Raw genomic sequence first — 16,672 nt, 5'->3', positions numbered from 1 at the left:
ATTCTCGTTGGGAAATGAAGCTCCCTAGTATCTCTTTCTTAGCGATTTGTTTTTGGATATTGCTGGTTGATAATATGGAGATACTGGTAGGATTTATGAAACACAGAAGAGGAATAAGGTCTCATAGACGAAAAAAAAAAAAAATCGCTTAGGAAAACGTGTCAGGGAGCTTCCTCACCCGATGAGGATACAGCCTAATGACTGAACCATCACAAGAAAGAAATAAGCAATACAATCAATAAATTATTATGCACTAAGCCACAAAAACACAAATCCCCCAAACAGAGTTATCGTAAAAAAAAAAAAAAAGAAAAAGAAAAAGAAAAGAAACGCACGAACAACACCCCCATTCGCCTCATAGGAAGTACTTCGAATGATCAAACACACACACACACACACACACACACACACACACACACACACACACACACACACATACCCACACAAAACCCAAAGCAGTAGGACTAGACAAAATTTCAAATCCATTTAAAACACTTCAACCCCAAAGCAATGAATGTCCCCACTGAAATGTTCAGCTTCTGAACTCACAATCAAAATCTTGATAACTGGAAACCAGGAAAACCTAACAGTCCCGCATCATAAAGGCCAACATCACTGCTTTGCACAGCATCCAAACTCTTGGAAATATTAACATTAAAGAACATCAACCTCCCCTCCCCCATAACCCTCTCTCAGACTCCCATATGGATTCCTAACAAAACACTCAACAACCTCCCACGTCTCCAAGTTAACTCGGCTTAACCTAGATGGCCTCAACAAAAGACAACCACCATCAAAAACAACTCTAGCAGCAACAGACATGAAGCTTTTGACACATCCTAACAGATAAAACCTTGGACACACACATGGAAGAAAACAACAAAAATGACTGGCCAACTTCCTCTCAAGCAGACAAAGCCAAGTGCACTACCGAATCCAAAGCTGTTAATTCAGAATACTATCTAAAGTCTAATGGTATCCCACAGAGGTCAGTTCTCTCATCCTCACTTTTTAACCGCTCAGCAAAGAACAGTCCAACTCTAGCTTTACACTCACTTGAAAATTGGCTTAGACAAAACACAATAATTACCTCACTTGTCAAACCAACAATTACTCTCCTCATACCAGGCAGACATGAACCTCAACCACACCCCCAAGTTTCCCTCTTTAACCTATAACTACCACAGGAAAGACATTCCATAACTGTAGGACTGACTTTGGACACATACATTTCCCAGGCATACAAGTTACATCAAAGCAGAGGCATCTCGTAAAGTCAGTGCCTTGACGACACCAGGCACTATCTCTGGTCAACAGAAACAGTTACCGAAAACCCTCAACTCAGTTCAGCAGAACAGCCTGAATTAAGCTAGTCCAAGCTGGGCCCCAGCCTTACCTAACATACTCGTAAGCCTAAAACAAGCAAAAACAAATCCTTAGGAATAATAACGCGATGCCCTTAGACCACATGACCTGATTATCTACATCAAATTCCTGCAGTCAAGGAGCATGTATATGTTACAAACACACGGTTCATCAATTAATTTCAAATCCATCCTACCCTGGTAACTTTACACTGAATCACCCGCCTTCATAAAAAACAAACAACCGCCAAACAATACTCAAAGCATCTCAAAAGCCTCCTTCCTCCCCTACCCAACATTCAACTTCACAGACACATACAAAACTACCACAGGCATTCAGCACGTTCAACCATATAGCATCCTTCATGAGCGACAACCAGGCATCCACCCTTCAGAAACTACCCTGCTGAATCAGTAGAGAGGCGGCCTGCAGTCCTAATGGACCCAGGATTGAATCCCGGCTGGGGCAGGGAACAGTTTAAGGATTTGAATTTCCTAAAAGCAGACTTTCCTGATCTACCAGATGACCCGCCGACATGTAAAAATATCCCCGCTAATACCAATACACCAGTCCTGTATGAGACAGCCCTAGCATGAATTCAATATGGACGGTGGGTGTTAGCGCCGAAGTGGTGACATGTGGAGGTGTAGGAGGACTACTGGGCCTTGGGATAGGTCACTGTCCCTGAGAAATAGGCCATGAGCCTTTGCCCAGAGTGAGACACGTAAATAAAAAAAAAAAAAAAAAAAAGACACGAGTATAGTAAGGCAAAATGCGATGCCCACACCATCTTTGGTACAATGCCATCACAAAATATAGCTACACTGCAATGCAGCCCCTGCACAACAACACACTAATTTCATGCGCCACACTATCACAACGCAAATAATCCTTCAACGTAATCTCAACAAAAGACCTCTGGAAGCGACCAGTTGAAGTGGCCGACTTACTGCAGCCTGTTGGGTTCACATCCAGATAAGCCTGGGGTTACAACAACAACAGTACTACAACTGTAAACAACTGTAAACAGAACTGTGAAGAGAATTGCCGAATACATAATATAAAACAAATTAAGATACTTAGAGAGCGCATACCTCCGCCAGCGCCTATACCAGACAACTCAGATCACCACCAAAATTTAATCAACTCTTCCTTGGACCATGATCCACATATCCACAAAATTTTGCTGGAAGCCATCAATAACTTTTTGAGATATCTTGTGGAGAAACAGAGAAACAGGGGTGAATACATTACCACCGCGGAGGTAATCAAGTAGGTCACGTCTGAACACTGTACACACAAATGTAACTGTGAACTATAAATACAGTGAACTATATATACTGTAAACAGCATTATAAACAAAAGTACTACTGTCAACAGCTATAACTGTGAAGAGAACTGATTATAAAGAGAACTGTAACTGATGACTTGCAAACACTTAAATTATTAAAATACTGTAAAAACTAAAACTGCAAATAACTAGGCTGTAACTAATCAGTAGCTGTAATCTGAAGTATAACTGAAGACAAACAACAGTAACATAGATAAAACAACTACTGTAAACTAACCGTAAACAAAGCTGCGTATATCTAATCACACACAGCTATACCTGTAAACATAACTACTGATCAACTGCAAACAATTATAAAATAAATACACAGAAATAGGCTAAAAAGGTAAATTATAACTTTCAAAATTGTAAACAGCAATGTCAATATTAATAAATGTAAACATCTCATTAGTCTATAATTACCTCCGCCAAGGAAAGTTGAAGTTCATGTATTCACCCCTGTTTTTTGTTTGTCCACAAGAAATCTCGAAAAGTTATTTATTGAATTTCAATAAAATTTTGTGAATATGAGGGCCATGGGCCATGGAAGAGTTGATTCAATTTTGGTAGTGACCAGAACCAGAGACCCGGTTCAGGACTGTTTTTTGTTTATTTGCCTACACGATATCTCAAGAAGTTTTCGATGGATTTCAATGAAATTTTGTGGACATGTGGGTCATGGGCCAAGGAAGAGTTTAATAAGTTTTGGTGGTAATCTGAATTGTGTGGCATGGGCGTCGCCGGAGGTATGTACTCTTTGAGTTTGCTTAACTTGTGAACAGAACAGAAAACAGAGCTATAGTCACTAAACAACTATACCTATAGCAAAACTATACAGTATATAACTGTAGTAGTAGTAGTGGTAGTATTTATAGCCCAAGGTTCATCTGAAACTTGAACCCAGAGCACTGCTTCTTAAGTTGCCATTCTTCTGCAGGCCACCATCCTATTTTTAAGGAAATAACTGTAGGACATTTGATCAACCAGGCAGTTAAGCCGCCCGGTTATATCGATGTCACCGCATGATGGCGTCCCTCCTCAGCACCTATAATTATTGCAGACAGAGGCAGAATGAGTAAAGCAACAATCACGCCATTTACCTAACAAAGATCTCTAACCCCTTTGGGGTCAGCTGATAGCCAAGTGCAGTTAGGATGGAGGGCAAATATGACTAGTAACCAAGAAGACTCATTCCTGAAGACTCATCCCTGCCTCATAGCTAAGGGTTATGGATTTTCATACAACCACGACTTTGTATTTAACTTGTAGGAGTGGCCCAGTTCCGTCAGCTGAAGGCAAAGCGACTATACACAGCACATATTGCACAACAGGAGGAGGGCCACACCTGGAAATTGAGAGAGAGAGAGAGAGAGAGAGAGAGACACTATAGAGCTATTGTTGCAATTCAGTATCCTTAACCCCTTCCATGTAGTCATATTTTCTCGAAAGCCTTTTTACTCTAACTTGGCTTACATTTGCCATCTCTCCATCTTGAATGCTTTGTTGTAGGAACAGATTATCACCAGAATATGTTATTAGACACAAAGAACTGCCATGGAGAGGATGTAGAGCCATAGCATTGATATTCTCTGCCACTGAGCTACTTGAAATAAGCTGCAAAAGAACAACAATCTCCTCTTAGTTAAAGTGAATGAACTGTAGTAACCAAGGAGATACTTTCCTACTTGGTAACAAAGGCTCATCGAAATTCATGCAACCACGATAAAATTTTTAATATAGGGGAGCGATTCAGTTCCGTCAGAGAAAAACAAACTGATGCACGCATATCACAATACCATGCCCTACTTAGCTGTTTTACAGGTGGCTTACGGTGACACAAAACCATGCCCTATTAACCCCTTCTACAGGTGGTTTACGGTGCTGGAGGGGCGCATCCTGTGGCAATAACCGATATATACAAGCGGCAACACTGCCTGGTTACTCAAACACTTCTTACTAATGCCCTATCCCGCAAAAGAAGAATGATGGACCGCAGAAGGAGGGCAACTTAAGCCCGCAATCCACGTTCAGATGAGCCTGGGGATGTAACAGTTACTACTACTACTGCTACTACTACTAATGCCTTACAATTACTGATTCCAAACCACTTCACTCCGGTGACGCATTTTATATTTTATTACTGCTCCCGCCAGTCGATATTATTCAGCTCTGGAGAGATATTTCAAACTGGAGAATTTAGATGTTGCCTTCATTATTAACCCTTTCAGTGCGAGATGGGTTTGCTAATTTAAATAAAACTGTCTGGAAGCAGTAACAATGAAAATAAAAACTACGATACCGGATTCAATGGGTGAACCCCTCCTGCCAATGACTTTTTTTTTTTTTTTTTTCCAGCCTTTGTTCATTATACACAAATATTATTCTGCTCAGATGAGACTTTTCGAGCCGGAGGGATCAGAGGTCGCCCGTACTAATACAATTACTAATAGGGGTGAGTGGGGAGGCACCCGCCATCCACCCACTCGGTTTAGTGCTGCTTTTTAGGTGACTCGACACTGAGCTCTGAGTAATAAGCCTAATGGTTTCTTGTAGCCCAGGAAACCATTAATAACGCTGGATGATAACCACATAACCAAACAACGGGGTGATGTGGAGCTTACTATGGTACCTCTTTCAGTGGGTGGAGATACAAATGTCGATAGGTAGACTGATAGGTATGTACTGCAGGTTGGCAGGTAGGTAGGTGCCACCAGTGTCAATAAATGGATATTGCAGAGGATCGTAGAGTTCTCCTGCTGTCAAATGTACATAACAGTCGTAGCTTAGGAGATGCACGTCTGTCACCTGTAATGCGGGCTGCTACCAATATAAAGTCGTGAAGCGTTGGATAGCATGGAGATTGTATCGTAAGTGAAGGTGAGATAAAGCCACTCTGGGCTTAAGAGGTGTCATTGTGACACATATTGTGACACAGTTATATTGTTCAGTTATATTGCTCACTGCCTACCCCTGCGACGGACGGAGTGATGTGACCCCACTGACTGTCAGAGCTAATCTCCTCTCCAATCTCCTTCTGCCTCCTACCGATCTCCTATTCCTTCTGGCTCCCACATCTGATTATATTACTACCTGGCTTCCTGTTACCTGACAAGTGTGTGTATGTATGTGTGTAAAGCGTCTGGCACGCTTCCGTCACGTGAGCTAACTGGCTTCCGTGAGTGTGTTTGACAACAACGTGTGTTGAGATACATCATGCATTCTTGATCGTGTAGAGGCACGGAATGTTTGATTCATTTGCTGATGCCCTAGACATAGCTACCTCTCTGCTACATATTGCGCTAGTGTTACATATTGTGCTATGATTATATAATACCTATAACTATTACATATTGTGCTATGACTGTATTAACGCCTGTACAAATGCCGCGTCCATTCAGGAACAAATCCTCCACACTCTGCCCGGCTCCCCGCACCTCGCTATGGCGAGGCGTTGTCTGCTGCAAGGAAACATAGGAGCGATTGCTTGACTGCGGTTGATGGGTCTGCTTAGCCAAGGTTGATGGGTCTGCTTAGCCACAGACTAGGGTTACTGTACTACATCTGTTACTACTACTGATGAATCTTGCAGGACAACTTTTTTTTTTTCTTTTTTATGGAGTGGGAACATTTGTCTTAAAGCTGGAATCATTGTTAACATGTGCTCTGACACTCTTTTAAACTAATATGTACATACCCGGTAAATTATTTATTTGAGCTTTTGTACACTTTTTTTTTAAATGATTTTCAAGGCTGCATTCTAGATAAACTATCCAAGGAACGTGGCCATCTTTTTAATCTTACGCTATAGACTGATTGCCTGATTATGATCCGTGGATCTTTCTCTACTGCTGCGACTATTGTGACTGTAAATATTTTTTTTCTGATGCACTTTTTTTTTTTTTAAACAGATCTAAGAATGAATAGTAGTATGAGAAATCTACATCACCCAGGAAAAATTCCATGGATCAATTTCTTCTCCCAGGTTTCTCCTTTGAAGTGAGACCTCGTATGCGACATTTGGTCCGTAATTAAAGGCGATATGCCCATTTGAATAAAAAATAAAAAATAAAAGATAAAAAAAACTCCCATTTCCTGAAAACGAGCATCAAAGTTTTTTTTTAAGTGTTCTTTTATGTGCTCTACAGTATACAGTACTGTGTTGGCTGCCTGTGGGAGTATACAGTAGTACTCTGTGTTGGCTGCCTGTGGGAGTATACAGTAGTACTCTGTGTTGGCTGCCTGTGGGAATATACAGTACTCTGTGTTGGCTGCCTATGGGCTGCACCCGGAGGTCCCACAGTGCTGGATACGGTAAAGAGTTTGAGTACAAAATTTCCTTCTAGGGGAAAAAGAAGTAAAAACTATGGCTATGCATACTAGCATTCCCCAGGACCCCCCCTCGGCGTTCCATCCTGCCAAAATCTAGTTTGGGTAGAAGACGTATACCACTGCAAAATTTCGTTTTCTTACGTGAAAAAAAAAAAATAATAAATACAAACTTTCGCCGTGCATTCCAACACTGCCCGTGACTCTCCCTACCTAAAACCTGGGCTGGGAAGTCCTGAAACTGAAATATTTTGCTCTCCTAGTTTTTTTTTTTTTTTTTTTTTTTAAGTATGACCGTGGATTCAAGACAAATCTAAATACCAAAAGTCACATTATGCAATCGTGCTTGCAATATATGCTGGAAAAATATTTTTGTTGGCGGACGGTAAAAAAAACTTCGCCTGTGTGTTGGCGGAAGCCTGAAGTATCACAGCACATCAATGTCCCAAAGTTGTTTGGTGGTCCACTTCTCGGCCCCAAAACACCAAGCTACTCGCTTCAGCTGAATAATAATTTCGCAGCAAGAATGATTATAAAGGTGGCATAATATTCAAAATATTAACATCATCAAACTACTGTTGTATTCTTCTCATTTACTTGGTATTTCTCAGTTAATTGACGGAGACCGAGAGCGGCCTTCAAGCAGTTAGGCATTGTAAAGAGCAAAAACGAGAGTTTGGAGGATGAAATGCAAGGAAGGGTACGAAGGGAAGGAAGGATGCAGATAAAGTACGCTGAGGGCAGTGACAAGGAACTAGAAGATAAGCATATAAGTAAACAAGTCGTTGCACGAGAGTACTGTGACCCCTACCCAACTCTAACGCATGGAAGTGAAGCTTCAATTTTGCTGGATGATCACAAATCAAGAGGAATGAACGGAATTACCTGAGAGAAGCGTGTAAAGTAACGTGGAGAGGCAGACAGACAAGTAAGGAGATTCGGTGTATTATGGCGTTAAAGTGGATGTGCTGGAATTACAAGTACCCCGAGATCGTATAGCCATGTAGAAAATGGATAACTAGAGACTGACTAGAAGAAGTGGAGGGACTGAATGAGGAGGTATATGAATGCGGGTGGTGTGAGTTGGGTGAGCAGCCTGATGGTGGAAGACAGGGTGACATGCAGGCGATTGGTTAGAGGTCACCTCTCCCCCCCTTCCAGAGATTAGGGCATCTAGCAATATAGATAATTACACCTGCGATCGCAAAGCCAGAATGGGTGTTATGTTTAGAGCGATGTGTGTGTGTGTGTGTGTGTGTGTGTGTGTGTGTGTGTGTGTGTGTGTGTGTGTTCTTACCTAATTGTTCTTACCTAATTGTATCTTTACAGGAATGAGTCAAGCTCGTACTGTCCCGTGTCTTAAACCATACTTATCGTACATATCCTTAAATTTGTGAATTGTTTTGGCACACACTATTTCATTCGGTAGTGCATTCCACTGATCAATTGCTCTATTTGGGAAACTAAATTTCCTTACGTCTTTATCACCTCTCTTTTCATGCAGTTTTTTGTAGTGTCCTCATGCTGATGCTTCCCCATACGTTAAGTAATCATTTATGTCTATTTTCTCCTTCCCTGATATGCACTTACAGTATATAGCAAAATCATGTCACCTCTTTTCCTTCTCTCCTGTAGTGCTGGTAGATTCAGTTTATTTAGTCTTTCTTCGTATCTTAGATCCCTTAAGCTTGGTACCCATCTTGTAGCGGCCCTTTGAACTTTTTCAATCTTGTCTATGTGTTTTTTGAGACGAGGACTCCAGTCTGCTGATGCGTACTCCAGGCTTGGTCTGACGAATGATGTTATTATCTTTCTTAGCATGTCTTCATTTATGTATGTAAACGCTATTCTCATATTTGCAAGCAGTGTATACATGTTGTGTACCTTCTCACTGATGTGGTCAGCCGGAGATAGTCTGTTATTGACGATAACACCTAGGTCCTTCTCTCTTTCTGACGTGTGTAGGGTTTTATTTCCTAACTTATAATCCCAATCAGGTCTTTTTCCACTTTTACCAAACTTGATTACATGACACTTGTCAACACTGAATTCCATTTACCATGTATTACTCCATCCATGAAGTTTATTTAATTCTTCTTGTAGCTCTTTACAAGAGTCTGTGTTAGTAATTCTCCTTTGTATTTTTGCATCATCTGCAAACATATTTAGATAGCTTTCATTTCCAGTGTTACTGTCTGTATCATTTATATACACTAAAAACATGATTGGTGCCATCACTGAGCCCTGTGGTACTCCACTAGTCACTTCTTTCCATGATGAGTAATTTCCCCTTAGTACTGTTCTCATTTTTCTTGTCATGAGAAAATCTTGCATTCAACAATACAGTTTGCCTCGAATTCCTCCTTGATGGTACAGTTTCCATAAAAGTCTTTGGTGTGGTACTGTGTCAAATGCTTTCTTGAAATCTAAATAGATACTGTCCATCCATCCTTCTCTTTCCTGTAATGTGTCTGTTACTCCGTTATAGTAGCTCAACAGATTAGTAACACATGATTTTCCTTTTCTGAAACCAAACTGTCTTTGTTATTATACTAGGTGATTTACCAAAGCTTTTCTTATAAGCTTTCTAATACCTTGCTTACAACACTGGTTAGTGATACTGATCGGTAGTTAAGTGGATTTTGTCTATTCCCTTTCTTGAATAAGGGAACAATGTTTGCTTTTTTTCAAATATCAGGTAGTTTACCTTGACTCAAGGATTTCTTGAAAATTAAAAATAATGGTTTACTTAACTCCTTTGCATATTCACGTAGCACCCAACATGAAATTTCATCAGGACCATTCGCTTTTCCTTTGTCTAATTTACTTAGGTCCTCTTGTATTTCTTTTTCTGATGTTTGTATATCTGGTAGTATGTGTGGGCATGAATGTTCCACATAATCCCTCTCAAAAATTTTTTCCTCTGTAAAAACTGATTGGAAATTCTTGTTTAGTGCTTCACAAATATCCTACTCTTGTGTATAGGTGATTTCATCGTCCGTAATGGACTGCATTTTATCTTTTACTTTGGTTTTGCTTCTGATGTAGTTGTAAAATAGCTTTGGTTGATCACTACTTTTATTTATGATATCCTCCTCAAACTGTTTTGGGGCTTCCCTCCTTATTCTTGTATAATCGTTTCTTGCCTGTTGTGTCTTCTGTATCTATTCCACAACAAATCTCTTTTTTCTTTTGTTTTTTTTTACATTCTGTATTGAACAATTTCTTTATTTTCTTTTCTGCTTCTCTGTGCTGTGGGATGTACTTCTGGACTCTTATTTCATAAAATTCACAGAATTTTTATATAGCATTTAAATCTTGTCCTCTAAGCTCCTTTTCCCAAGCAATTTCTAAGAAGTACTTCTTTAGGTCATGATACTTTTCCTTTTTATAGTTTAGGCTCTTTTTGTAACTTTCATTGCTGTTATCTATGATATATGCAATCCTGAAATTGCAATTTAGTACTGCATGGTCGCTTTTGCCGAATGAAGGGTGATATATTAAACTGTCAATATTGTTTTCTTGCCTAGTAAATATGAGATCTAGCAATAAGGGCACATCGAGTCCTCTTTTTCTGGTGCTTTCCCTTCAATGTTGCGTTAGGAAAAACTCTTGCACAAGATCCTCCAGGAGTTTTGGTCCTAACAGCTTTCTTGGCTTATTATATCTAGAGTATTCCAATTTATAAAATCTCCAGTTAGTATAATTCTTTTCGATTTCTCTTCCATTTTATGTAGTAATGCTCTTAAACTCTGAATTGTACTCTCCGCCAGGTCCTCATATTCGTCTCATTCCCACGAGTTTGATCTGGGTGGCATGTACAAATTGGCTACAATTACTTTCCCTTCAGATGTATTTATCTCTACTGCAATCAGTTCTACTTGTGAGGGTATATCTAATTCTATTTCTTTGACTTTTAGATTTTTCTTAGTTAATATTATAATTCCTCCTCCTTTTTTTTAAGTTCCTATCTCTTCTCTATATATTATATTCCACTAAGTTCAGGGTGTCATTCGATATCCTTGGTGTTAATTTGGTTTCAGTTAGGCATATTATATGTGCTTCATTTTCTCTGACAATCATTCATCTCTAATAATTTAGATACCATTCCATCCACATTTGAGTACATCAACTTTATCATCTTGTTTACATACTTGTCATTATTTGGTTTACTACCTTCCTCCTTTTTATTCCCGCCTGTTCATGTACCACTTTCGTACCTGCAATCCAATTACTTTGTAAAAAAATGTATTCTTCTCCTCCTCTGATCTTCCCTCATTTTTTGTTTTTGCTTCCTCCCTCTTCTCTTTCAGTAATTCCAGTTCCTCTTGTGTTAGGCATCTTTTTATCCATACATTTTTTAACTCTTTTTTCCACAAGGTTCTTTGCATTTTTTAGTATTTTCTCGACGGAAGGTTACCTTTAGGGGTCTTGACTTGCTTTTCTCGTATTTCCCTAACCTTTTGTGTTCCTCTATGTCTTTACTACAGATTTCCTCTGATACTTCTTTCAATATGCCCATTACATTTGCCATCTTCTTTTTGTCTCCTGAGATCTTGTTTTTTACTTCTTCCTCTTCTATACCAGTGATTACTATAGATATGTTAATATCTACTGAATCTCTGACTAACTTAGGATTGTTTTGGATTATTCTTTTCACTTTTTAATGCTTTTTTCTTCCACCCTTGTTTCCAAGTCTTTCTTTACTTTCACCATTTCAGCATAAGTGGTTTCCACATCATTTTTGTAGCTTTGCACAGCTTCATTCACCCGTGTTATCTTCTCAATATCACTGCTCCGATCTATCAGACTGCTTACTTGCCTAACTGTATCATTTTTGAACTCTTCCATAATACTCTCGTGGTTGACTACAGTACTTGCCATTTCACTAATTTTCCTCCTGAGTATACCCACTTCAACTGTTAGCTCATTTATGGTTGTGTCTTTCTTGTTGACTTCCTTTCCTAATTTTCCTATTTCTTCCTTTTGCAAGTGCATCTGTTTCTTAATTTCATCAATCTTATTTTGAAAAGCCATCTCTAACCTGTGTACACGTTCAACCAGTTTGTTGTGAGTCTCCATTTCAACCAGTTCTTGGTAATCATCATCATCCTGCTTTCTACCTTTATCCCTTTTCTTTTCCAAATTTGCTTTACTAAAGTATGTGGTCATTTTGCAGTACTAAAAGCACATATATTACTTACATTCCCTGGGGCAGATTGTAGACTGGACAACGATCAGCTGACTGTGCGCATTCTTGCGCTGCTTGTTTACTTTTCTGTTTGACAAAGTCATACTTAAAACTTCTTCTTCTTTATATTAGAACACCATTTAGTCTAACCTTGTACAGAGCTTGACTCATATGAAGATGCTTATTTAGGTAATGCCGCTGGCCAAGTTGGCCAGGTATAGAGCAATGTCGACGTTCGTCTGCTCTCTCGGTGTGTGTGTGTGTGTGTGTGTGCGCTTACAAAAGAAACTGTACTGTATATCCAATTTGAAAATAGTGGAAAAAAGATAAACCCAAAGAGTAAAACCTGCTATTTTGAGAAACAGCTAAAGGTTAAGATCATTGGTGTAGGGCACACTTTCACCAAGGAAAATAAAAACGTTTTATCCAACTGACAGAATGTTAGAGAAGGCTTAAGGATAAGGCAAGAATGGAGTGCTCTGATTTTGATAAAACCGGCCAAAGGTCAAGGTCAGAGGGCAAAGGCAGAGTTTGACCCGTGTATGTGATTGTTAACAAAATGTCAAATAAATTTATCCGATTTTAAGCAAACCTGGTAGAAGGGCTAAGGGTCAACCAAGAGGTAAACTCTATTGTCCTTTTTTAGAACAATGGGTCAAAGATCAAGGTCATAGGACAAAGACAACCTAAAGTTTTTATCCGATATTGACCAAACTGTGTGGAAGGGTTGAGGATAAGCGATGAAAACAGAATTCGACTTTGAGAACAATCAATCAAAGGTCAAAGTGATGGGGAAATGTCACAAAGCAAATTTAAATCAATATTTGATCTGAACTAAACTTGGTTGCAGAGTTAGGGGTCTGTTAAGAATGAGGGAATTCAATTTTTAGCACAGTCAGTCAAAGGGCAAAGTCAAAGTTCGACTTGTGTCTGGGTAGGAAAAAAAACAAAAAAACTAACTATTGATCTCATCTGAATAACATTTGGTGGATGGGCTGAGACAGAAAGGTCACGGGTCAAGATCAAATGGCAAGGTCAATTTCAAAGGCTTTTATCCGATGTAGAGAACTTTGTGGAAGGTTTCAGGTTAAAACAAGGATAGAGAGATTCGATTTCATGAGCAGTCAGTCAAAAGTCAACGTCACAGAGAAGATCAATGGTTAAAGACCGTAGGTAGTCAACTCCAAAGGTTTTGGCCTGATCTGAACCAATGTTGGTGGATGGGTGAAGGGTTTGGCAAGAATGATGCAAATTGATTTCGCAAGTTAACTAGCGAAAGTCAAGGTCACAGGGCAAAGTCAAATATTTGGCCCTTAGGCCCACTTGGTGAAGACAGGTGTTGCACTCTCCAAGTCTGGTGTCCTTAAAGAAGTGCCCAGATACCCCATGGGGATATCAAAATGGGTTCTGAGGGGTATCCAGAAAAACATCCTGGAAAAAAAAAAAATCGTGTATGGTAACTCAGACTAACTAGCCAGTTTCTTTTCCATACAAACCAGAAACTGAGAGTGAAAAGAGGAATCATATTAGAGAGAGGTATCTGGTTGACTTCGAGCTGAATGTGGGAGTATCGGGGCCAAAAATGTTTAAGAACCATTGCTCAAAGTGGTTCTTCTTGTTTCGGAGTGGTTTGATTAGCTTAGATTCCCAACCGTCACCACATAGTGAAGAAAACTAAGAAGTGTTTACGTTAGGAACCAGATTTTTTTTTTTTTTTCGGTCTGGGGGTGAGACTTAGCATCGTCAGTCTTAATATTGCCACCATTAACCCACTCATAGTAGGGCAGCTCTAGTATTGTTTCACCAAATACCAGCCAAGTGAGTCATAGGAACCTGAATGTTTATATCGTCACTAATAACCCATTTGTGGTCGAGACATTACGAGTACAGTATTCTCTCATAGCTACCGCTTAAAGATTTCACCTAGCCCAGAATGTGCCCTAGAAGACTGAGAGTGTTAATGATCCTCATTAACCCTTTCATGGTGGAGACAACAGTATTCTATTCCAGATCAACCAGCCACACCACATTCAACATAAATCCAATTTTGCAGCACCTTGATTACTCATGGATTACTCAGGAATTACAACCATGACTAAAAATTTAAGTAAGTAAAATGTCAAAAATCAAGGAATTTTAATAAATGAACTATAATCCTTTTATTTTCACCTGACAGAACTGGACCACTCCCTCAACTTGAATACTAAGCTGTAACTGCATGAGGTAGAAATGAGTCTCCTTGGTTTCTAGTAAAATCAGCCCCCCAATCTACCTTGGCTACACCTGATCATCAAATAAGCTGAAAGGGGTATAGGGATTTCTGTCAGGTTAGAACAAACGTGGTATGAAGATCTCAGTGTCTGTTCTGATATGGTATGGTCACGGAACTGAGGGTCGTATTCTAGGAGGCACTGAAAGCTTCGTAACTTTTCTTCCTGGACGATTTGTTTTGCAAATTGCACTGACATTCACTTGTACATTGTTCATATCATTTTGATACTGATACAGTTTGCATTAACCTGCCACGTCTCGCTGATGTATATATACGTCCACACGTTTTGTCACTGTCGGTCCCGTTGAAGTATATAAATGCGCATCTATTGCAAGGTCCCTAATTTGCACAATTTTCAATTTTCGCAGGTGATTTTTGGTCTGTATACAAGGAACACCTTCCTCTACAAGATGCCAGGCAGGGACAATGTCTTACCCTGCATGACCTCCCCCCCCTCTCACGCCATTGTCTTGGCAGTTCACCTGTTACCAGAGTAAAGACATGTCATGCCATGGTACGAAATTCAGGGCCAGAGTTATCCCCCAATTGATGACAATGTGGAGGACAAAGTTTATGTTGCATTAGAGGAAGAAACAGTCAGATATGATGATCACATAATGTCGCCAAAAAAAGGTAAGGTATGTGGATGTGTTTGGTGAGTGAAACAATGCTTATATTGCCTTATTGTGTGAAAACCAATATACTCTCGTACTACATATAAATTTGTACCAAATAAATAATATCATTTATGAGTGGTGTGGAATAGTTACCCTCCCATAGAACTCGTTTTATTTGGAGCCAGCCTGATAGAAAACCCAGTAAGGTAAGGAGTACTGCTACCTGTATCAAGTATTTTAAACCTCAGGTGAGTGATTTCTCTATGAATTTTCGATGTTTCTCACCAAAAACGAAGGTTTGAGCCAAAATTTTTTTTTCCAAAATTGGTCGGGTTTGGGGGGAGTCAGTGGTGGAAAATCGGTCGGGACGAGGCGGGTTAAGAGTGTACTGAAGTGTCAAGTGCAGAGTAAGTCGCTATGGATGTGTCAGGACATTTCCATTGTTACTTAAGATACGACCCTGAATATCTTCCTAAAGTCCAGTGAAAGCACTGCGGAGAACAGACTTACCATGTACATGTATTACACAAGTTAAAATAGGACTTTGCTTCCCTATGATCTGCTCACTTTATATATGTGTCTTGCCATCTCAATATCTTGAACGCTGTGCTGTAACTAGAGGTTAGCTCTGAAATTATGGCACGAGGCACGACGAAGAAGAAGAAAGGATGCCAAGCCGTGGTGTATGGTTTGCTTTGCCACTGAACCATGGGAAGTTGGTGCAAAATGACAAATATCTCCACCAAACATATCGTGAATTAACTGTATATTCCATAATTTCATTTAAAACTTAAAATATGAGTAAAACAGTAACAGCAAATCCCATTTTACTTCCCATGAGATGTAAGGGCCAGAAGAAAGGCTACCAGAGTCCAGTACATTAACCCCTAGTGTCGTGACCCAAAGTTTTTTTTCACTGATATTATGACTGAGATCCCTCTGAGAATCATAGTGTAACTGTTTTCCCTAGTTGCTGGTTCCTAAATGATGTCATTAGGAAATAAGTTCAAAATGCTCATTGTAATCTACTACTGTATGTGAGAGGAAAAAATATTTTAGTTGCCCCACTTGACAAGAAAGAGAATGGGATTGTTTACCTTTTTATCTTAGCAACTAAGAAGATTTTGCCACTGGTTGTGATAAAATGTGATCTGACAAATTGCCATGAGTTACTAAGGAATCTGTAATTTTTCTAATGTATAAACCAAGTATGGAGTGTGAAAGAACTATGCATTTGGTTGTTTTCGGTCTGGATGGCCTTGAGTGGCTTTCTTTGTCTGGAAGCACTAAAGACTGGCTGCTTGAGCCTTGGCTGTTTCTTGGAATATTAGAGGTAAGATTAATCCTCAGTGACCAAAATTTATGTAAAATAAACTAATGAGACAGTGATGTATGGTATATACTGTCAAAATATTATGCCAGTATCCCCAAACTAGACAAAGCTTGTTCTTTTCACTCAGGGGTTTTTGTGATGCAGATGAGGCCCCCAGTTTTATAAGGGAACAAAGACTGGAACCCGTTTATTTAAATTACAGTACTTACACCAATACCAGTGATGTATCATGACACAG

General features: G+C 39.5%; 1 protein-coding gene across 1 annotated transcript in view; it reads right to left on the bottom strand.

Annotated features, from left to right (window-relative positions):
• Positions 1-16,672, bottom strand: part of LOC145416690 (sacsin-like) — a 34,772-nt gene that overhangs the window by 16,485 nt on the left and 1,615 nt on the right. The window contains exons 2-3 of the mRNA XM_080285628.1: positions 6,851-6,934; positions 6,075-6,153 (exon numbers count right to left, since the gene is read on the bottom strand). Coding sequence (XP_080141754.1) covers positions 6,075-6,153; positions 6,851-6,934 — 163 coding nt within the window. The remainder of the gene's footprint in view (positions 1-6,074; positions 6,154-6,850; positions 6,935-16,672) is intronic.

This window comes from Coenobita brevimanus, chromosome 107 (assembly GCF_032717465.1).
Source record: "Coenobita brevimanus isolate Jiangsu-jjx chromosome 107, ASM3271746v2, whole genome shotgun sequence".
NCBI lineage: Eukaryota > Metazoa > Arthropoda > Malacostraca > Decapoda > Coenobitidae > Coenobita > Coenobita brevimanus.
This window is presented reverse-complemented; position numbering and strand designations above follow the sequence as displayed.